General features: G+C 41.0%; 1 protein-coding gene across 1 annotated transcript in view; it reads right to left on the reverse strand.

Moving 5' to 3' along the window:
• Positions 1-25,253, reverse strand: part of SDK2 (sidekick cell adhesion molecule 2) — a 990,523-nt gene that overhangs the window by 75,924 nt on the left and 889,346 nt on the right. The window contains exons 37-40 of the mRNA XM_068126284.2: positions 24,751-24,940; positions 24,467-24,604; positions 9,126-9,287; positions 7,617-7,742 (exon numbers count right to left, since the gene is read on the reverse strand). Of these exons, the coding sequence (XP_067982385.2) occupies positions 7,617-7,742; positions 9,126-9,287; positions 24,467-24,604; positions 24,751-24,940 (616 nt within the window). The remainder of the gene's footprint in view (positions 1-7,616; positions 7,743-9,125; positions 9,288-24,466; positions 24,605-24,750; positions 24,941-25,253) is intronic.

Here is a 25,253-nt window from a genome sequence, read left to right on the forward strand (position 1 = left end):
ATATTAAAGCCAAAATTCTGATATATAAAATTTTAACAAATATGCATTCTAGTATTAGATCCGGATTGTCATGAATTTTGTCCTTGTCACATACACAATCTGTCCACCAAGTTTTGTCCATATCCGTCCATAACATTTTGAGATATCTTGTTCACAGACAAACAAACAGAAAAGCAGACAGACAGCCAGAGGGTGAAAACATAACCTCCATCCACCTTTGGTGGCTTAGGTCAAAAGAGAACACACTGAGATTGGGGCAATGGAACAACAATGGACAAAACAACAAAAAAGACGTCATACAGAGCACGATACTTGTGAGATCGCTAAAGCAAATTTGACCGTAAAAATAATTGGAGGTTGAATTCAAAGACCAAATATGAAATCCTGTTCAAATTTCAAGTCAATCGGATGAAAATTGAGGATTTTAGTAACTTCACCTAAGTTGTTGACCTTTGGCCATGTTGACCTTTTGGTCTATGTTGACCTCAACAATAATATAGGCTGAATTCAATGACAAAATATGGAAATCTTCTTTAAATCTCAAGTCAATCAGATAAAAATTGATGATTTGAGAAATTAGGCCTATGTTGACCTTTTCACCTCAAAAGATAATTGGTGTTTGAATTCAGTGAGCTGATATGCAAATCCTGTTCAAATTTCTAGTCAATCGGATGAAAATTGAAGATTTTAGAAACTTCACCTAAGTTGTTGACCTTTGGCCTATGTTGACCTTTTGGTCTATGTTGACATCAAAAAGAAATAATGGCTAAATTCAATGACAAAATATGCAAATCCTGTTCAAATTTCAAGTCAATTGTACGAAAATTGAAGATTTTATAAACTTCACCTAAGTTGTTGACCTTTGGCCTTTGTTGACATTTTGGTCTATGTTGACCTCAAAAATAAATAGTGACTGAATTCAATGACAAATATGCAAATCCTGTTTAAAATTCGAGTCAATCATATGAAAATTATTTTTTTTAGCAATTTGGCCAATGTTGACTTCAAAAATTGGTGCTTGAATTCAGTGACATGACATGTAAATCCTCTTAAAATTTCAAGTCAATCGGAAGAAAATTGAGGATTTTAGAAATCCGACAAAGTTGTTGACCTTTGGCCTATGTTGACCTTTTGACATCAAAAACAACAGGCTTCTTGCTTATGACCAACTCTATGAGGTGGTGAAGTTTTGTGAAGATCGGAGTAAAAATGTGACCTGTAGGCCGTTGACATATAAACAAATGGACAGAATAATGCCCACGACCAAGCAATATACTTGAAAAAAATCTTCGATTTTCACAAGTAATAAAAGGAAGAAATGAATGGGGAAAGGGGAAAAAATATGAGAGAAAACGGTAAAACTACAAGTAAACGTTTTAGGTCAGGTTGGATAGGTTTAATGAGCTTAGAAAAGAACGTTGGTAGGGATGGGGGACAATCCCTACCAGCAAAACATGGGACAGGGTGGTCCTAAAGCAAAAAATGCGCAAATAAAAATTCCCTAAAAATTTCAAACCGTGCTGAAATTTTTCAAAAAAATACCTGCTGTTCTTGATTTGTGCCTGGGCTTATCTGTGATGCACTTAATTCATCTGTTGGTAAATGTCTCAGATTAAATCAAAACACTTGTTTCACTGAACAAGATTCATGTTTCAATGAGGAACACTTCCAAATGCATTTGCTCCTAAAATTATTTACTTTACATGTACGGCAGAACTTATAATACAAGGACATTGTGTAAAGGATGCAAATTAAAATCCGTTCTTGTTTTTGAACAAGAATCGCATGACAGCTCAGTGGTTAGCATGCTGAGTATGTCTGATTGTACGTTCAAAATCCTGGGAGAATTGCTTTTGATTTATTGCATGCCATCCTTTGGAAGGCATGCTAAGCCAGCTGTACCATCTACATTATGGAAATAAAAAGAATTACATGGATATATTTTCAAGAATGTGCCTTTGAATGGGTCTGGTCTGATCCAATTTGCTTTGATATGTACCATGACGATGAAGGGGCACCGCACTCGTGCTCACCCGGCACAAAAACAGACCCAGCAGCACTCGTCTATTGTGCAGGTCACGTTATGGCAGGAATTTAGAATTTGGCCAGGATGGGGAACACAATGGCCTACTCTTTCAGAAATGTCGTGTTGGAAATAATAATATAGAAATGTAGATATTAACCGGGTGTTTTTCTGTTGCCTCTTCGGGGGGCGTAGTCGAGACAGGAAATTGGCCAGCGTTCCGGAGACAACTGCCTACTCGGTAACAGACATCGTGGGAATATTAACACCCACCAGCAATCAATGGTGGGAGATGGGACACCCAGATTAACAAGTGCCTCTGAAGGATTGTGTGCTTATTGCTATCAACGCCCTGCCTACAAAGCACAGGGTGACGATATATAATTGGGTCGCGAACAAAAACAGACAAGACAGACCATAGGCGATTGCGCTATCTCTGAGTTTACCTGTCAACGCCCGTTTGTTCCATACCATGGCAGAAATAAAAGTTTCGTAAATGGGGTAAATGTAGTGTTGACCACCTTTGCTTATTAACCCTTGAATGCAGTGATTGGGCCTCGGAGGCCCACAAGGTTTTTTTTCGTTGCAAAAACTATGCTGTACAATTTTTTTTTTGGAATGAGCCTCATTTTCACCGACTTTCATGTTGTTACACAAAATTCAGTGACGTAAAAAAAAAAAAATTTCATTCATGCTCGTGGGAAAATCTTCATTCTTCACTTGTAACCTGAAAATCCGATGTGAATGCAGGCTTGGGGCCTTCGAGGTCCTGCATAAATGTTGTTGTACTACGATGTTATATCATTATTTTCTTGATATGAGCCTCCTTATATGCTCCTATAACTTGGTTACCAATAATTCAGTGACAAAAATATGAAAATTTAAAAACTTTACACGAATACATTTGTGGGGCCTCCGAGGCGCAATGGCTGCATGGGTGTAGGATTTTTGACAGTTGTGGACATATACATTCTAAATAAAAGGATTAGTGAATCTTTTTTTTTTAGCAAATATTCCTCCATGAGCCTCCACTTTTTAGAGAAAAATAACTTGAAAAACCAAGAACAAAATTTTTTTTTTGAAAAAAAAAAAAAAAGATTCATTACTTGTATGGGATTCTTCCAACTAATAGGATCAATGATTCATATTTTCTGAGCAAATACACATCCATGAGCATCGACGTGGATTGAAAAAGGATATGAAAGGAAAAAAATCTACAAAAAAAAAAAAAAACATTACACAAATACATCCGTTGGGCCTCCGAGACCCAATGGCTGCGTTTATGTAGGAATTTTGACCCCTGCATCTAAGAGTTAAAACCGTTGTTCATGTATATCATGATCAGGGCATTCCAAGGAGGTACACCCATAAATGTGTGCAGCAGGAGAGTTCTGGTCACTCCATTGCCAGGAGCACAGACGTGCAGCTCTTTCAGTGCCTACTGTACGTCAGGTGAGGAATTTGTAATTTGGCCATGGTGTCGGCAACAATCGCCTAGTCTTTGCAAAAGACAAAATAACTTTTCCTGTTCGTTCAATCCCCTGCAAATTTTTTCCCAAGAATTGCCCCCCACTGGTCTACTGTCACTTCATACCTTCTGTCACTCCACTATTCCCTGAGCCTCGATCTTGCAAATTAGAAAACAACAAACAAACAACAAAGAAACAAAATCCATTTCCCCTGAGAAATGGAAACTTAACCAATTGCTCAAAAAGTTATTGATTATTAAGCACAGCACTTGGGCAGACACACAAAGTATCTAAAGGTGATTGGCCCTGTTTTCCTGATTTATAACCCATTACCTTTTAACCTAGGAGTTCCACGATGTTGGTATGCCTATGCTAATACATATTGTCATCTCTCCATGATGGTGTTAGATGCCCTCAATGTACAGAGATAGTTATACTGATTCCCTTGACCCTTCCCTTTGTTGCACTTGACACAGATGTGATGGCCTCGATGAACTTAGGCCCTGCTAAGACTTCCTTGTTATTACCTGTTGCTCTTGCGTAAGACTAGCTCGACCACAGGAATATACATTTATCAAATGCCGAGGTAAATAAGGTTAAAGTCGAAAAAGATCCTGTTTTTAACATTAGATTATATTACACAAACACTGACATTCCTTTAAAACGTAAAATTAAGAAGCAATAAATGGCAGAACATTAATAAAGTGGAAAAAGTTTCAAAGGAAAATAAGGAAATGGAATGATTACAAATGGCATTTCCTGCTAATAACTTCCTTAGATCAGTCAATGGCAATGTGAAGCTGCTCTCAGGTGGCTGAGAACCGCCGATAATCCAGCAACAGCCACTCAATGAGTCTTTGATCACCTCCGGGGTTTTCTTTCTCTACAGAAAATGTTTTTCGAAGGAAGCTGATGCTGAATATTTCATTATTCAATTCATGTGAAATTCCAGCTCGGCAGATCTAGCTAGTTTGTGAGGTGACAGAGGTAGGGCGGCAGGAACTGGATCAAACAACAAAATATTCCGCATTGTGGATGTGAGAATCAAAAAAGGTCCCAATGACCGACGTACATTAATTAAGTGACCTCACATGTGAGACTCCAAGTGGTCCCATTGACTCAAGTACATTAAGTGACGTCACAAGTGAGACTGAAAAAGGTCTCAATGACCCAAGTACTTTAAGTGACATCACATGTGAGACTAAAAAGGTCTCAATAACTCACATACATTAAGTGACATCACATGTGAGACTAAAAAAGGTCTCAATGACCCAAGTATATTAAGTGACATCACATGTGAGATGAAAAAAGGTCTCAATGACCCAAGTATATTAAGTGACATCACATGTGAGATGAAAAAAGGTCTCAATGACCCAAGTACATTGAGTGACGTCACAAGTGAGACTGAAAAAGGTCTCAATGACCCAAGTATATTAAGTGACATCACATGTGAGATGAAAAAAGGTCTCAATGACCCAAGTATATTAAGTGACATCACATGTGAGATGAAAAAAGGTCTCAATGACCCAAGTACATTAAGTGACGTCACAAGTGAGACTGAAAAAGGTCTCAATGACCCAAGTACTTTAAGTGACATCACATGTGAGACTAAAAAGGTCTCAATAACCCACATACATTAAGTGACATCACATGTGAGACTAAAAAAGGTCTCAATGACCCAAGTATATTAAGTGACATCACATGTGAGATGAAAAAAGGTCTCAATGACCCAAGTATATTAAGTGACATCACATGTGAGACTAAAAAAGGTCTCAATGACCCAAGTATATTAAGTGACATCACATGTGAGACTAAAAAAAGTCTCAATGGCCCACATGTATGAAGTGACATCACATGTGAGACTAAAAAAGGTCTCAATGGCCCACATGCATGAAGTGACATCACATGTGAGACTAAAAAAGGTCTCAATGGCCCACATGCATGAAGTGACATCACATGTGAGACTAAAAAAGGTCTCAATGGCCCACATGCATGAAGTGACATCACATTTGAGACTAAAAAAGGTCTCAATGGCCCACATGCATGAAGTGACATCACATGTGAGACTAAAAAAGGTCTCAATGGCCCACATGCATGCAGTGACATCACATGTGAGACTAAAAAAGGTCTCAATGGCCCACACGCATGAAGTGACATCACATGTGAGACTAAAAAAGGTCTCAATGGCCCACATGCATGAAGTGACATCACACGTGAGACTAAAAAAGGTCTCAATGGCCCACATGCATGAAGTGACATCAAATGTGAGACTAAAAAAGGTCTCAATGGCCCATGGACAGTGTGATCTCACATGTGAGACTGAAAAAGGTCTCAATGACCCACACACATTAAGTGACCTCACATGTGAGACTAAAAATATCTCAATGACCCATGCACATTAAGTGACGTAATAATTGAGGTGGTTTTGCAAAAATGAATGTTCCGCATTTGCTTTAGACAATACAGACGATCACACAGAAAGCAGCACTTAAAACATGCTTTACTATGATAATTATTATGATGAGGACAAAGATGACGGAAACGATTCAAAGTCTTCCCTACAGACCTATTTTTGGCCAAATGTCTAATTTACACTTTGACTGAAAGCCCTTTGATTGTGATGAAATGGATAATTAACTGTGTTGCAGCAATACAGGCTTCATTAAATGTCGAAGCCCAATCAAGTAAGTAATTATATTCCATATGTCTGTCCAATCTGTATTCCATATGTCCAGCCTGGTGTTGGCTTAGCGGTTAGGGTGACGGCTTGGGATCCTAGGATCCTGGGTTCGAATCCTGATCGATCGCTGAATTAAAGCCAGGGGGGTTGACTCAGCCTGTCATCCTTCCGAGGTCGGCAAATTGAGTACCAGCTTGCTGGGATGAATGATCCCGGTGTGTACCCCGACCTAGAATAGGTACACCGTATCCCTGCGCATCGTAAGAGGCGACCAAGGGTTGACGTCAGGAAGGGCATCCGGCCATAAAAACATTGCCTCAAACAGGGAACCATGATTGTCATGGGGTCCGCAAGGCTAACCCCCGCTCTAGCGGGGAAAATGGCCTTAAAACGATCATTCATTCATTTATGTCCAATGAGCGGAGAGTATACCTTCATAACTGAGCACTGACTTTCTGGTGGCTCAGAAGGACCAAATCACATAAAAATTCACAGGATATTAATAACGATCTAATCCCTGAATGGTGTGCACTCATTTTGCCAATAAGCTGATGTAGTGAGGTACTTTTACTGCCGTTGTCAGGGAAACCAATGGGAAAATGCAAGGTGCTTCAAATCCTGGTTAATTAGTTTTCTGTGCATTATGTCCATGGTAATGCATACTCAGATGGATATTGACCATACTCGTGTACGGAGGATAACAATATAGGCAATATAGGCTTCACTTATTTTGAGCTAAATTCTTGATTTCTTGTGGAGCGTGTTTCGCATCGAGGCAGAAATCGGCTAACGATTGCTTTTCACCAATTAATGCTCATCGGAATGAAAAGATCAATTTCATTTGCTTCGTCTGTTTCAACCATTTCATCATGGAGGCACCCCCACCGGAAGCAGGCCGCCAGCCCACACGTTCCACATTACGCACTCAAATATCGATATTATTTTCTTGATTTCTACAGGGAATTGAAATATTTATTTTTCTCTTTCTCTCTCACACACACACACACGCAAATACGACACACACACACACACACACACACACACACACACACACACACACAACACGCGCACATGCACGAAGACGCGCGCACGCGCACACACACACAACACGCGCACATGCACACACACACACACACACACACACACACACACACAACACGCGCACATGCACACATGCACGGACACACACACACACACACACACACACACACACACACACACACACACACACACACACACACACACACGGCACGCTTTATCTCCACGGTATCCAGTGGCATATGTAAATGTGCCCGAGAAAAACAAAAAATGGTGCAGCTGCAGGACACCGGTGGAAGTGGAATCATGAGACACATAAAAGTTAAGAAGATGTCGTTGTGCATATTAAATTGCAGACAAAGGGTGACAAAAGAAGCACACAGCTTAAAAAAAAGGAAGAGCTCACCCGAAGGCCTCGCCTCAATAATGTAACTTGTCATTGGTGAACGGCCTGGTTTCCCTTCCTCCCAATGAAGAGACACTTCTGAATCATGGCGGACGACTTTAGGAGTTCCAGAAGGTCCTGGTGATCCTAGAAAGAGGGAAAAAAGTTTTTAGGTGAATTTTTTTTATAGAAAGTGTTTTATTGTTTGTTTATTTATTTTTTCCATATGTATAGGCCATCATTGAAAGGGCATTAATGGGTTATCATTCTCATGATGTATCACTCCCAACCACACTATATTAGAGGTGCTTATTGGTTCACGAGTTATCAGAGTGACCACTATATTCGTCATGGGTGTGTGTCTGTGTGTCTGTCTGTCCGCAGCATAACTACCCGATGATATCATCCGATCTTAATGAAATTTGGGTGGGAGGTTGATATCATGATCTAGTTGTGTCCTGCCTAGAGTGGGCGTATTGCGCCCATTGTGGGCGGAGCCACGCCCGAAAAAGATGTCTTTTTAGGGGATAATCGATTTCAAGCTACATCTTCTCCGAGGGGTTTGGTGGAATCTGACAGGGGTTTCGGTATTTGGTTAGGCCAATGTCATGTGTCTAGCCCCACGGAGCTCGATTTTTCATTTTCGCCCCAAGGTCAAGGTCACAAGGTCACGAAATTTAGAAAAGTCGATTTTTGATGGTTTTATTACATTGTTCGCTTCCTGATAGGGTGAAATGTCGTACATGATCTTATATTATCACATACATCATGAAATACAAGTTTTCCAAAAAATTTCAGAATCTTCGACCTTTGACCTTTGAAGGTCACAAAGGTCAAATTTTCAAAGTTGTCGGAATCGAACCAAATTTTCAAGTATTGTGTAGCTAACTAACCTCATAACGCAGCACATTGGGGCCATTTGCAAATAGGCATGTACACGGCATGTCGGGGGCCGACCCCCCCAGTCCGGGCCTGTATCGGTTATAGTCCGTCCTTTGTCATTGAATACCGCTCGCTCGTGAACCATCGTCGTCTCCTGACTTGTGCTAATTAAATTCATCCTTCTTGTTTAAACTTTACAAAGTACCGCCATTAGAGGCCATATTCCCCCGCAGAGCAGGGTTTGGCCTTTTTTGGGCACCGTGGTCCCCTTTTTGAAGCAATGTTTTATGGCCGGATGCCCTTCCTGCCGTCAACCTTGTTAGTCGCCTCTTGCAACACAGGGAATTAACAGTGAGCTGGTACTCAATTTGCCGACTTCGGAAGGATGACAGGCTGACAACCCCCCTGGCCTTAATTCAGCGATCGACCGGGATTCGAACCCAGGATCCTAGGATCGCAAGCCGGCACCCTAACCTCTAAGCCAACACCAAGCTTCATACAGATAATATGACAAACAAAATTATCCTATTACATTTTTGAAATGTTGGCATGTACTGTAGACACAAACTATACAATGATTTATGCAGGTAATAGGATGAGGTGAAATGAAAAACGTTTAAATAATTCATATTCCCAATTCATACAAACCTTCTAGTGGAGCTGTGCTGACATTAGCCTTGGCCTCCGGTCCATAAGCGAATGTTCGCCCCTTCACCTGGAACTCATAGGTCATACCCTTCACAAGGTCTTTCACTCGTAGCCAGCGTGGCGCTTCTGGTTGGACATCCACAGTGACGATTTTGCTCACGCCTGAGATGACACGAGAAGTTTGTATTTAATTTAGCATTTTAACCCATATTCATATCAGCATTATGTATTCACAGTTTGAGGCAAAACTTAATACAAATCACTTTACTTTGTAGCTGTCAGTAGTTTAGTCCTAAATATTGTCTTCATTCATATAATTGCATAAAAATAGTTGTTGACTACTACTAGCACTACTACTTTTAATGGCCCCAATTATTCCCAAATCAGTGTGGGGTTGGCTGGGGAGAAGTTTTGGCCCAAATATCTCACGAATTGGCTGTTCAGGCCTGACGTTCACCTGAAGGCAATTTGAAGAGGAATTAGTAATTTGTTCAGGGTTTCGGCGAAAACCCACCTACTCTTCGTCCAAAGTAACTGTGCGGTTAACAACGTCCACCAACTAATGCTGGCGGATAGGACACCCAGGTTAGTGTCCCTCCATGGGATGATGCACTTTGTGATGAGACACCATGCCTGTGGAGGTTCAATCCATAGTTTATAGTCAGGTTAGGAATCAAACCCAGACTGGAAAACTTAAAGGTAAATGCATTACCTTTGCATCCTCATGATGCATAAATATAGTATACTGAAAAATAACTACAAGCATATAATCTGACAAAGACAAAGCAATATAGCACCATGGTGTGCCAGCCAATTGGCACAGCCGGTGTCACTCTTGTCATTGTGTACCTGAAATCCCCTGGAGAAAGGTCAGCCAGCTATGATTTTCACTTTGTTCTTCCACAAATAGACGAGTAAAATATGTCCCATATAAAGACAAATATCATGTATCCTACACAAACAGCACTCAAAGAACATTATTTCAGCAGTGGATGTTCTTTTTAAGATTCATCCATTTCCCATTAAAGGTAGACTAGGTCAGTCGATGAGTCACAAAGGATGAGGCAGGCCGGGTCTCACCATGCTCTATCCACAGGTGATAACTTGGAATTGGATTGTGCGTGTGTGTTTGTCCCAAGCGACTATTCTCGCGCTAAACATTTCCATGACATCTATAAAGATGCTGAGCAAGTGGAGGCAACCCCAACCACAAGGGACCAACATCCTTCAAAACAAACATGGAGACTTAAAAGCACCTGGATAATAGTTTGCTGTGAAAATTAGGAATGATGTGAACAATATGTCCAGACAAGGCACAACACAATCCGTTAAGGAATCAAAGCGAGACTTTACATCACTCGGCTGTCATGCCAGTGAAGTAGGAATTAATAAATTTTTAAAGTGTTAATTAAGTTTTGCAGTTTTAACAATACCCCCAATAGAACTGCGATTCCAATATAAAAGTTTTAACACATCCCAGGTGAATTCAGCATCGAACAGCATTCCATCCTTCGAAGGTTGTCTCGACTGACTCTCACTTTTGATTAAAACCAAAACAACATCGATTGGATGTTCAACTAAAATGTTCCATTGAAGATAATACGTTTTAAATACTTACTTTGAGGGTGGTTCGAGCTCTCGTGTTGTGGGTTTGAATCCCACAGGGATTAGGCCCAAGCGTGAAACTGTAGCCTGACAGCGATGCCAGCAGAGGTCATTGCACAATGAAGCTTGTGGTCCAATAAAGTTGTCAACCGTCTCAAATGATTGTTATTGCTTGCAGAGAATAAAGCTGTCATGATTTTGTTTCAAAAGAAAAGGTATGTCATTTGGGCCAATGCAATGGTCAGACTCCAAATTCCCTGGACATTCAAACAGAGCTTTCTAGCAGAGTTAACTTACAGGCCAGGAACATTTTAATAAGGTCATGAGACCCATCCTGACATGAGAGAAGTGCTTATGGAGCATATAGATCAGGAAAAGGTTCCCTGGCTTTACTTGGACCCTTCCAGGTCTGCAACTCCCATAATCAGCTTGAAGAGGCCCCATGAATGGTAAACTTCCGAAGGGATGTTGCATCAGATCTTTTACTTAAGACAATCTAATCAAAATGAGACAAACTTACAAATGGGAACAAACTGCACTAGAACGGCACTCGACAGAGCGTATACCTCCGCCAGGCTGAAAACTCTATGATAGGCCGGATATGGATGAACCAAAATGATCAACATGACCTGAACCAAAATCTAATCAGCTTGTTCTTGTCACCTAACCAACTCATCCACCAAGTTTTGTCAAAACTCGTCCAAAACTTTTTCAATATCATGTTATTTATCGCTTTTCGCCCTGTGGTTTTATTTTGTGTTTTATGTGTCGGTTTGACTTTTTGTGTGAGTAATGTTAGCTCTTTCACGAGCCTTGATCATGTATACAAAAACCCCCCCTCCCAAAAAATAATCTCTCAATGGTGAAGAATCACTTAAAAATGTAAATAATTCTCGTATCCAAATCCAGATTCAGATCTTGACCAAAATTGAATTGATTCTTCCTTGCAGCACACACACAACCGGTACACCAAGTTTTGTCCAAATCCGTCCATAACATTTTGAGATATCCTGCTATGTATCGGTTTTAGCCCAATATCCCAATGGTGAAGAATCACTTAAAACATTCTACTAGCCGGATCCGAATCCGGATCTTCACCAAAATCTAATCATTTTGGCCTTGCCGCATACGCAACCTCTCCGCCAAATTTCGTCCGAATCCGTCCTCAACTTTTTGAGATATCTTGTTAATATATTGGTGAGTGCATTGGTGTACATAGTCTATAATAAGCAAAAGTAATTTCATAACCAATGTTTATTTAATTCAAAAAAGGTTGGATGACTATTGGTGAAAACTCATATATAATTTCCTTAATAAACTCCAATATCAATGGGATTATCAAAAGGGGGGAAAAAACATCAAAACGAACAATGGCAATGATAAAGGTTCAGTGATAATATCATTTAGAAAGAGGATTTAGCCCAGATAATGAATTAGTTAAACAACACCATGAAAAAGACTCGATGTCAACTGTGGCAAATGGGATGGCAGGATAACCTCGAGGTGTGCACATTCACCATCGAGCTGTCCGGCCTACCTTCGAGTCACCCTGGTGTTTTGTGTATAGGGAGATGTAAAGATGTGTGCACCAATCGGATGGACATTAAGCTGTCTGGTGGGTGACGCTGCTCGATTGTGGATATGGTAAAGATTCCATGGTTTATTGAGGAGGAATAGGTGAGTTATCATCGGAACACTGAACAAATTTGAAATTCCTGCCCAAATCACTTTCAGTCGAGCATCGGGGATCTGGTCAACCACTTCGTGAAAGACTTGAGCCTAAAACGTCCTGGCTGTCCATGCAAGAAGGTGGGAACAAATTTGGTCATTGAAGACAAAGTAGTAGTAGTAGTAGTAGTCGTAGAAGAACTACGAAGTCAACTGTAACCTACAGTCACGTGAAAAAGTAAGTACGCCACATGTAAAGTTTTGACTTTTTCAACATATTTCAACATACAGCTATTTGATCTTCATTTCAACAATATTGATAGATAAAGGTGATATAATATAACAAATATCATGAAACATTTACATTTTGTAGTCCATTGTATAATTTAAATAAACATAAATGCAAATTTCGCATGTGGAAAAAGTAAGTGCACCCCTACATTTATCACTACTTCAAATACCTAAAATTAGAATCAGGTGCACCAGCTCAGGTGCAAATGATTAGAACATCGTTAGAGAGGATCTTGGAGGAACCTGTCTTATTTAAACCTCAGACATTTAGTTTGGTTGCTCTTTGTTGTTGAAGTGTGTGGCATCACCATGCCTAGATCAAAAGAGCTCTCTGAGGCCTTCAGAAAGAAGGTTATAGATGCCTACGAGTCTGGGAAGGGATTTAAAAAGATCTCCAAACAATTTGAAATCAATCATTCGACTGTCCGGAAGATCATCTACAAGTGGAGAAGATTCCAAACAACTGCCAACTTGTTCAGGACAGGCCGCCCCAGCAGGTTCAGCCCGAGAGCAGACCGCAAGATGCTGAAAGAAGTCTCTAAGAACCCCAGAATGTCATCACGGGACCTACAGGTAGCTCTTGCCACTGTTGATGTCAAAGTGCACGAGTCTACCATTAGAACGTGGCTGCACAAATTTGATCTACATGGGAGGTGTGCCAGGAGGAAACCTTTGCTGTCCAGAAAGAACATCAGGGCAAGACTAAAGTTTGCCAATGAACACCTCAGCAAAGACCAGCACTTCTGGAACAATGTGCTATGGACAGATGAGTCAAAGGTAGAGCTATTTGGCCACAGTACCAAAAGACATGTTTGTCGAATACCAAAGACAGCATTTTACCACAAGAACCTGATACCAACTGTAAAGCATGCTGGTGGAAATATTATGGTTTGGGGCAGCTTTTCTGCATCAGGGCCTGGGCAGCTCACCATCATAGAATCCACTATGAATTCCTCATTGTACCAGAGGATGCTTGAGGATAATGTGAGGCAATCTGTCGGAAAGTTGAAGCTCAACCGAAGGTGGACCTTGCAACATGACAATGACCCTAAACATACCAGTAAATCCACCAAGGAATGGCTGAAAAGAAAAAAATGGAGGGTTCTGGAATGGCCAAGTCAAAGCCCGGATCTAAATCCCATCGAGATGTTGTGGGGGGATTTGAAACAAGTTGTGCATGCAATTGTGCATGCTGGGCAACAATTTTTTGTTTTATAAATTATTGCAAAGTCAATTTTTCATTGTCTTTTGTTCAATTAGATCACCTTTATCTATAGATGCTGTTTAAATGAAGATCAAATATTGATATGTCCACATATGTTAAAAAGATTAAAAAACATTTCACGGGGTGTACTTACTTTTTCCACATGCAAAATTTGCATTTATGTTTATTTAAATTATACAATGGACTACAAAATGTAAATGTTTCATGATATTTGTTGTATTATATCACCTTTATCTATCAATATTGTTGAAATGAAGATCAAATAGCCGTATGTTGAAATATGTTGAAAAAGTCAAAACTTTACTTACTTTTTCACGTGACTGTATAACGCTAACTTTTTTAACCGAAACCGTTCGCATCGAGGAATACGAATGAGAAAGTTTCTTTAACAGTTTGAAACAAAGAGAAAAATTTCCTTTTTGGCTTTTAAAAGTGCCTTAGGTAGTTCAGCCCTGTGGTTGCTTTGCATCGAGTTATGCAAAGGTATCGCTTCACTTCCACGAAGGAAACTTTTCTTTTCAACACTAAACATAATTATTCATCTGATGTCAGCTATGTTTGCAAACAAAAATGGACAACAATTTAATGACATAAAAATTGGCATATTTACAATGATTGCTCGGTTATGCATACAAGAGTAATTGGGGAATAAAAGTGGAAGATGCCAAAGCTGTGAAATCATATCAAATTACCCGGCATTGAATGCCCATTCAAGAATGAAGGGAAAATGACTCAAGACAGTAATTCATTTTAAATAAGTCAAATTCAATAAGAGTGTGGTTATGATGTCATCACATATTCTTCTGCATGTTATTTGGGCTGCCAGGAGAGATAAAGGGAATGTGCGCTTGCCTTTGAGCTGCTGAGGTGGGATTTGAACCTCAACAGAGCTGTAAACTGTCAAGATATAGCCTCGAGGGTTATAAGGATAGCAATTCTCGTTTTAGTCCTGGCCCTGCTCATAACCCCGTATACAACTCATCTGCAAGAGATTTTGAAGCTTGATTTGAGTTATTGGACCATTTACCTTAAAAAATCACACAGGTGCTTCTTCGGAACCGGCTGCGAATGGCCGCTAGGGGTCAAAATCCTAGATGGCCGTCAGTAGCCATATTGAAAATATAAATTTTGAACCACTCACCATAGAAGTATGTGTAATACCTTGTTTTATGGGTTTTTGGGTGTGGGGAATCCATTTGTGACATCATTTTCATGATTGAAGGCCAAGGTCACATGCTAAGGTCAAGGTCAAGGTCAGAAATCACAAAAAACGGCCAAAATCGCAGTTTTACACACATCGAGAAGCAGACTATCAAGTATAACTCACTATTTAAAAGTTTATGATGTAAATATTTCTTTGCCAATATGATTGCTTTGATGGAAGGTCAAGGTCATGCTCTGGATGTTAAGACCATTACAATTTTATTACTCATTACCAACTTTCCACGCAAGGGTCTGATCTTTGACCAAAATGTGGCATGGCTGCTAGACTTTGTGGAGGCGCGGGAAAACCCCTTCATTGTTCTGGCACCCAATGTGCCACTCTACAACTTTGTCACAAAGCAAATTGTCAATGACATCTTCAAGGCGAGACTCCTGAAGGCGCTGGAGAATGGTGATGCAGCATATCAGAAATTCCGTAATGAGCGGTACGTGGTCAGGTCCAAAAAGCTGAGTATCACCATATCTAAGGTGAATCTTCCAGCCTTCGAATCGCAGTGTACCATGAAGAAGACCAGCACAGACACAGCAGCAACCAAGGCTACCATTTCCACAACGGACATCGCATCTGCACAGAGGGAGGCAGAGATTCCTACACTACGTGGAATTTCCCCAGAAGAGCTACCTTCGGGACTCACCTTCGGGATTCTCTTCTCCGCCAGCACCTGCAAACCTTTATTGGGGTTAGGCAGCACGACATCACAATGTGGATGCAGACTTTGAGTACATTCCATCTCAATCTCCGATTTAATTTCTGATTCTATCTCTGCCGTCTCTTCGGCCCCAATTTCAACTATGATCTCTTTCTCTTTATCTAGCTCGACGACCGCCGGTGCACATAAAATTTTATTTTCCAACTCGGCGGCCGTCGGCTTTTTCATACCCCGAGTCGCGATTTATATTCCCTCGGTCAATTTGCCCACGCTCTGCTCTACCCAGCTCTCCACGCGTTCCCCGCACCGCGTTACCTCGTCGCGTCCCTTTACGACCTCTTCGCTCAACATGCGCCTTATGTCCTTCCCCATCTCTTTCGTTTCCTTTTTCGACGCCACCCTCATTTTTTTCAATTCGTTCTTTCGGGTGTCCATTTTGCTTTCCAGCCCGTTTTTCACCTCTTCCAATTCATCACCCATCTGTTTTATGTCCCGGGTGGATTTGTCCCCCATTTCCTTCAATTCCCCCCCCCCCCCATTTCTTCCAATTGGCCACCATTTTGTCTTCCAACCCTTTTATTTCCCGGGTGGATTTGTCCCCCATTTCTTTCATTTGGCCACCCATTTTATTGATGTTATCATTCACTTTCTCGAAGCTTGCCGCGAGTTGAATCATAAAAAGACCCCAGTCCCCTGGCGCCGTGGGCTTGGCTCTCGCCGCCATTTTCTACCCCTACTGCCAGCCCCCCATCAATGTCCTCCTCTTCCCCCAATTCTTCCTGTGGGTCCTGGGTTATCGATTCTACGTTATTGCCCACCGGCATTCGACCGCTTTGGCTAGCCATGGCACGAATTTAATTTGGATGTTAATAATTAACTGTTGGTCGCTCGTAATTCTGGAGTGTGTTAAGCGCACTTCGGGTCCTATCCCACTCCTGACACCAATTGTTGCGGCCATTATTACAATTGGTGTCCAAAATTTTGTCTAAAATTTTTTGTCCCAGGTTCCAAATCCTCACTCCTGACTACCAATTGTTGCGGCCAATATGTACAATTGGTGTCCAAAATTTTGTCTACAAATTTGGTCCCAGGTTCCAAATCCCACTCCTGACACCAATTGTTGCGGATCTGCCGCCGGCCTTCTTCCCTTAACAAGGGGTGATTAGTCCCCTTGTCTTTACTGACCTGGCACGAACCGGGACCTATTACGTCCCTTCCGGACAGTGCTAAATAGGGTTGCAGGACCAAATTCGCTGTTACCTAAGTATTAGCGTTGCCCTGGAAGCAAGGAAATAAGCCCCGCACGAACCACGTGTGATGATGATACGCCGAATGGTTTGCGTACACGTGATCAGCGCTATTATTACTTACTAGACCCAATTGGAGCGATCTAGTTCGTACCACGCTTAGCCAATGGAGAAATCACAAAGGCGATCGAATTAGAAGGAAGAACAGAATTTATTTACACTATACAATGGTAGAAGGAAAGGGACACAGAGCAGCCTTACTTAATACCCAGGACAAACGGGCCCGTCTCACACACACACTCACACGGGGATTGCTGATCGGCAGGATGATGTTCTCCAGCGCGTCCAGGAATGGCTCTCGTGCAGCTCTCTCCGGTCCCCGGCACGTCCCGTGGAGATGGAAGTAGGTGAAAGCAGGAGCTCGGAGCGTCGCCTGAACAATCCGGTTATCTTGGGGCGCACGGTTGAGGGCGGACTTTGGCGTAGCTGGCAGTTATTCACTCGTGGTCATAGCCGCATTCACTCGCGTGGCCGAAATGCGCTATATGCATTACCGGCGCGCCTGGCTGCGCCCGCGTTCTTGTACGGTTCAAAGTTCAACAACGGCGAGTGATGCAAATTCTCTGGTCCTCTCTGCGTTCCGCCTCCGGAACAGCTCTGCGAGTCCTTCTGCCACTGCCGTGTGCACGCGAGTCCTTCTGCCACTGCCGTGTGCACGCGAGTCCTTCTGCCACTGCCGTGTGCACGCGAGTCCTTTCGAGGGCTTTTCGTATGGGCTTATATAGACCCGCCCCGCGAACCTTCTGGAACTCACCAGACGCGCTTCACCACGCCCTCTCACGCCATTCCGCTCGAGCTCTGATTGGCTGGTGGCTCTTACCGTCATCGCCTCTGCCGCTCCCGACCTCAATGCTGCCCCCACCTTTTTAGGCCTACCTCATGTTACTCGACTAGTGGACAGCCAAATGGGGCGCGGGATGGATTGCGCCCATAGAGGTAGAATGGAGGTTGGAGCAAAATGAATGTAGGGCCTATTCTCCTGTCTTTACACAATGCAGGTACAAAGAGGGGAAATGGCCTATTCTTACACATACTAAGACATAACTATACTACAAATGGGCCTATATGTTGCTCGTGTGACTAACTATGGGGGGCAAACCTTTAATCATTAATGACTTCAATGTGCCAATCTCAAAACCGCAGCAATATATATATATATATATATATATATATATATATATATATATATATATATATATATATATATATATATATATATATATCAATCAAGTGTTTTGAACAAGCGAACAACAAACCAGGACATAAGAACAAGTGTTTTGTGAAGAGTGGGTGAGTTATAACCACAAATTTAACAAATTAGGTTACTGCGAAAATCACCTTCAGTCGAAATTCAGGGCTGGCCAGCTAGTTCGGAAATGGCTTTGGCCAAAAGTCTCTCCAGCTGATGCAACAATAAGGTGAGAATAATCATGGTCATTAATGAAGTACCGGTAGTAGTGAAAGCTGTAGTAGTCATGGTAATAGTAATAGCAGTAGTAGTAGTAGGTATAACAGTCTTAACAGTAGTAGTAGTAGTAGTAGTAGTAGTAGGTATAATATAGCCATAGTAGTAGTAGTGGTCGTAGTAGTAGGAGATATAGTAGTCTTAACAATCGTAGTAGTAGTAGTAATAGTAGTAGTAGTAGTAGTAGTAGTAGCAGCAGTAGTAGTAGTTGGTATAATAGAGCCATATTCGTAGTTGTAGTAGGTATAATAGTCTTAACAGTAGTGGTGGTAGTAGTAGGTATAATATAGCCATAGAGGTAGTAGTATAGGAGGTATAGTAGTCTTAATAATAGTAGTGGTAGTGGTAGTAGTAGTAGTAGTAGTAGTAGTAGTAGTAGTGGTAATAATACAGCCATAGTAATAGTAGTAGTACTAGTAGTAGTAGTAATAGTAAGTATAACAGGCATAGTAGTCATAGTACTATGTATAATAGCCATAGTAGTAGCAGTAGCAGTAGTTGTAGTAGCAGTCGTAGTAGTAGTAGTAGTAGTATTCGTAGTAGTAGGTATAACAGCCATATTAGTAGTAGTCGTAGTAGTAGTAGTGGTAGTAGTATTATTAGATGTTCAGCATGTTCTTTACATAAACAGAGAAACCGTCCCATATAAAGGGAGCGGTGCTTTGCACTTCCCTTGATTCAATGAATAAATGTGTGGCACATCATCACCATTGCAATTAAATCGGCTTTATGTTCTGATGAATAAACATTATGTTTCAATTTAATATTTTACGATGTTTTTAACAAAATTGTTTTTCTTACAGCTTCATAATTTTGCTTTCATCAGCATTACGACTTGATTATCCCCATGTATGCAATTTTTTTTTTCCTATACAAAATGAAAGATTTGGCTCATGGAAGAATGAGGAGACAGAGGGTAACATGGCATAATTTTGTTATAGCTAAATTTGTCATGGCAAAAATATATTAATCAGTGAATATATTATATATTATAATAAAATATATTAATCAGCATTGTAAAAACTTTTTTTTTTTTTAAATTATCAATGTTTTTTTATTTTTTTTACGTCATCAAATCAAGTCATCAGAGGATCGTAATGTCAGGGAATAGCACACATATATCTAAAAAAAACTCTACCAGTTATTTAATGCCACCTTCGATCCCATCTTCTTGCTGCATGAGCCAGGGATGGATTTTTGTCCAAGTCTTTCATGAACTGGCTGGCCAGGCCCAATGTTCGATGGAAGGTGATTTTGGCAGGACCTTGTAATTTGTTCATGGTGCCTTTGATAACTCGCTTACTTCTTCACGAAGGACCGAGGGATATTTATAGTCCACGAACAACCAGTGCTGGCAGACGTATCCTCCATCTTAACATCTTTCGAAAGGATGGCAAACACATGAATTGATGCTTCGCTCTGCCGACGAAACACTGGGGTGACAGTTTATAGCTGGGAAGACTCAAACCCAGGCTAGACAGCTCAGAGAGAGGGTGCATACCTCTAGGGCAGTGCTTTTCTAACGGTGGGTCATGACTCCCAAGGGGTGGGTGTGGGTATCCATGTGGGATTGTGGGTATATGTGAGTAGGTTTCCGGAGGGGTCGCGAGCCGTCTCCGCTAAGTAGTTAGACAAGTCCTATTGATGTGCCCAACTACTTACCTACTGTATATGAACTTGTATTCTCAAGCTTAATACAAAGTAATCAACACTAAAGCCAGAAACAGGCTAATCTAAGGTGAGAGCAAGCTATATAATGTTTTACGAATAAGACGTCCCCAAATTGACATGTGTGCAAAAAGGATCTAAAAATGGCCCAGATTCCGGCATTTTTGTTACTTCTATAGCACTGCCCACAGACACAGAAATTTTTACGGTGTAGCCCATAGGGCAATGCCATCTGGAACAGCGTTTGTCTGTCCGTATGGTGTATGTATGTATGTCCTTCACAAATGTCCACCGATCAGAGCTGAGGATCTGGTCACATGACAAGGGGACAGCGTTTAGTAACCATTACAGTTGCATATTTTACTAAAAGGAAATATAATAACTTTCTGTGGAACGTTTTGGGGTCCCAGCAGGTGACGTAAGGTAGGTAAGGAGGTTTCAGAAATTCCTCAACAATTATGATTTTGAAATGCAATCGACATGGACCTTGCTCCAGAATCCAGAAGTGAAGAGATGACAACAGTTCCCTGGTTTGATAATATCTCAATACAATCGTGATTTAACATTATATTTTGATATATTAACACTATCTTAGTATAATTCACCAAATATCCATCCGTCCTCCAAAGGTACCGCAAAAACGGCTCAACCGACTGCAATGATATTTTGGGTGGGTATTCCTGGGACCCCTGGGAGTAAAATAGGCTATATTGTTTTCCCAATTTTTCCAATTTCCAGTTTTTCCAAACACGATGAAATAATATTTACCGATATGAACAGTGATGTGGCTTTTATTGAAATTCTACAAATACTGTTTATTCTACGTACCAGGTGAGAGTAGATCGACTCCTGACGAACTCTTCCCATATAAACGTGCGGCTCCGAAGTAACATGGCAGCGTGTGCAAAGTGACTGAGAAACACGTGTAGCGGCCGCTTCCATGTTACAGATTCGGCGCGCACTCTTCACACATAAACGTGCGACTGAGAAAGATGTGCAGCGGCCCTTCCGTTTTGCAGAATTCAATCTTTTTTCAAAATGGGCGCCATGTGCTGTTTAGATTTTGATGATTTGCATGCGATGTGATTCAACGGATGTTTATATGAATCGTTAAAAAAAAAAAAAGCCTTCAATTTCTGATATTTTGCCTTTTCATTTGGGCTTCCCAATTGAAGCCCCGCCCATAGGGCGGGTACCGTTGCTAGTAGTATTAATTTGTGATCAGAATGATGAATGATGGTGTTTGGAATGAAAATATAGAGATATTTAGTTTGAAGCAGAATGAGGAAATTATGTAAGGATTCCCATCTGTGACATTCACTGATTCCCCATTTGCAGTTTCACCATTGACTCGAGATAAAGCAACAATCAGACTGGGTACGTTTTTTTTTTTCCAAGTCCTTCACGAGCCTGCTATCGCAATGCCTGATGTTCGACTGAAGGTGGCACAGGAATGTGGAATTTATTGAAAAAAATTTATACTTGCACTATTTGCCAACTGCCAACTCTATCCCCACCGAGGTCATATCCTCTTCAACTAAAGTATCAAACAAGCCCGGTTACACTGTTATTAGACTATCGGTCATGTTTTCAAAATGCTCTTCCCTGTGTATTTAAAAAAAATATTTAACCCTTGTTGGGATAACCAGGAGCCGCAGCAACCAAATACCAGGAAGGGTGGGTCGTCTGGTAAATCCGGATGAGAAACACTGCATTTTTGTTGAAGGCTCCAGTCACAGACTATAGTCCTCATCGAGGCAATGCCTTAAATGAAAGAGCTGCATTGATAGAAAAGTGAAGAAAGAGATAGCTCTAAGTCTAGGGTATCTGTCCAGGCAGGCCAATAAGCTGGCTTTCCACAAGTTCTGCCCAAAGCTGCTGGGGTTGAATCATAAATAATGATTTATTGATCATATTTAAACAAAGGTCCAACCTTTTTGTTTAAATTAAAGCAGCATTGAACTTGCAGGTAAAAATTGTCATACAAGATTCTGAACAAGCGTACATTTTCTTCATTAGACATTTTCAGTTTTTACAAACCTTGTAACACAAGAGTAAAGAACTGTGACCACGCTGCCCTGAGGAATCCGAGCAGCAGGGAAGAATGGGGAAGATTTGGCCCGCAACTTCCGTTGGGGTTACAACCATCATGAAGAGGCATCCCCGATAGTCGCTGGCATACAGTGTTGTCAAATATGCTGATAGTGCTGTTGTGTTATGTCTTACATATGCTGAGAAATGGTTTTTGAAATGTAAGATAAACAATAAACATGAAGCAATAATATTCTGTCACAAACCAAAAAGGAAACATTTGTTTAACTAATATGTCATGAGACTATTTTTTTCTGCAAGCGTGTGGCAGGAGTGCACATTTAAAATGACGTTACATGCAATCTACCATAAATAACACAGTCCATTTGTGTGTTTGTACAGATGTCTGTCTGCATTTATAAGGGTGGGTTTTAAAGGTCAATCTTTGAACACGAATGTGTGTTCACTGCAGTCTATTTTTGAGGATACAACAAACTCGAAAAACATTTTCTATAAAAGAGTAATTATGTCTATTGGAATTGTAGACGGCGGCTTGCAAACCGAGCCTCATGGGCGGTGTACAGAAGCGTTTTTTAAAAATAATAATAAACACAAGGTGCAGGGAGGTGAAATTTGCTGCACATGATGTTAAACACGTGCAGAGTAAAATGAGTGTTCATTTACATTTGTATGAGGTCTAATAAATAAAGATAGAAGCACACCTGCCACAAGCCGAGGCTGCAGACCTTGGCGCACTGACGAGGCTGCACCCTCGACTAAACTGTTCCAACCCGTCATATTTGAAAGGCTTTTTACAGGTTATAATATGAGGAAGTAGACGGTTCATGGAACACCTTACTCCATGCAGTCTTGAGATACTGTACATAAAATCACAATATAACGAGAGGAAAAATACAATACAACAAGAACATGGGCGGGGTCTACAATCAGCAAATTTGATTGGTCGTCATGATGTAAAATGCCGTAATATTTTGTCCAAGTACCGTTAAACGGTTTTGAAAGTGCCAAAAAGGCGATTTGTCCTCTACAGTGTTGAAGTACATCATTCGACTGAAATAAAACAAAGATTTTAAAGGTTGTAGAAAAAAAATTCCGGATGTTTACCATTTTAGACAGCGGAGTAATAATGCAGAAATATAAAATCAATTTGGTGTTAATACAAGGCTTGAGGGCGGTGGAAGAGCTGAAGATAAGAAAAGAAAAGTCATAACTAAACACATATAATAAAAAAGATGAATGCAACAAGAGAAAAGAATCCTCATAAAATTGAATAAATCCCAGGAAACTCGCAGCATTATTGGATTCTCTTGCAATGAGGTCGAAGAACAAGGCCTGACATTCTCGCATCTCAGACAGGTGAGTGGTGTCTCATTTTTTTTTAGCACCTCTCCTCCTGTTGAACAGATTTTCTCTCCCAGCCTTCTGACCTCAGCCCCCTCCACCCTCACTCCCCATCGACCCCCCTCACCCTACCACATCCAGCTCCTCAAAGATGCACGCGTTCTTCTGGTAATCCATCCTTGTTAAACTCCCAAAATCCAGACTTTTTCCCACACACCCCAATCTTTTGTTCCTACTTTTCTCCAGTTTGTGGAACCGCCTCCCTAAATAAGTTCAATCCCATGCCTCAAGCAGGCCGTCTCCTTGTCATTCCCCTTCCTTTTCTGTTCACCGATGCCCTTTATTCTTGTTTTGGCCAAGTGCAGCCCCACTGTCAGTTTGTTGCCTTTTTACTATCTACCACCTCGTTAATCTCGTTTAGAAAAAATAAAAATAGAGGCAGAAGAATAAAAGGGGGAAAAAGGACAAGGGATATGCATTTATAACTTGAATGGCCAACAAAATCTGCATGGAGAGCAATTACGAGAAAGAATATTGCAATCACGTGGTATATAGTAAGCTATTTTTCAGGCACAAAACCATGCACATTGCCCAAGGCAGGAAGGCAGTTTACTTAAATAAATAATCCTTTATGTTTTCATCTCAACTAAAATGATGACACTGATGAATTGCTTGCTATGAAGTACATGTCATACTGGGACTTTGTTGAGTTTGGACTCAAAACTGTACCACACAGCATTTACCCAGTACTTATATAGTATGAGACATATTGCTTATTGTGCACTTTTTGAGCAGTGTTAATGAATATGGGGTTGAAACCCCATGGGCCTAAAATTACAACTTGCCATGAACTGGAGATGAAGGCTTGTAAATGAGTCTGTAGCTCTCGAGAATTCCATTTGGACTCTCGGGTTCGCCCCACGACACATTCAGCGAGTTTGTGGTGATGTCACTGAAACGAACGAAGCCAGGAGCTGAAGGCTCTGAAAAACAACAACAACAACAACAAATGCAGAGATTTGAGTTCATGGCAAGTGCACCATCAGAAGGAAAAAAAACTTACTACACAATGAGTGAATTAAGGATTAAAAGGAATGAATTACGAATGAATAATGCATGGTTCGCAGACCTGCAGCGAGTGTTTGTGCAGTGATCGGCTCACTCCGAGGACCTTCGCCCGCAGAATTGTAAATCGAGACACTGACACTGTAGACTGTGTATCCACGAAGGTTCTTGATTCGAATGCTCGTCTCAGGAAGAAACAAAACCTTAACCCTTTCCACGCCGTTGGATCGTGGAGACACCTCGGTATACATCACCTGATCATAGATTATGGGAATAAAACAGAAGTCGGAAGTCATTGTGGCTATAAAGCAATTTATAAGAGTTTAAGAGTAAATCCATGGCCACATATAAAAGCAGAATGACCGACTTGAGCAAACCCTCTAGCCGTTAAGCAATTTTAACCCTTAAATGAAACCATGCTCTTTTTCATCTTATTTGATTAGTTGGGCCGAGGGGCAAATGGACGAAGATTGACACACAAGGGATGTGGGTAAGAATGAGGGCTGGGGAAGATTCAGGGTGTGGACAAGATGGATACACGATCAAACTCTCAGGAAGGAAAAACGG

The sequence above is a fragment of the Myxine glutinosa genome, chromosome 10 (genome assembly GCF_964187855.1).
Source record: "Myxine glutinosa chromosome 10, kmMyxGlut1.1, whole genome shotgun sequence".
Taxonomy (NCBI): domain Eukaryota; kingdom Metazoa; phylum Chordata; class Myxini; order Myxiniformes; family Myxinidae; genus Myxine; species Myxine glutinosa.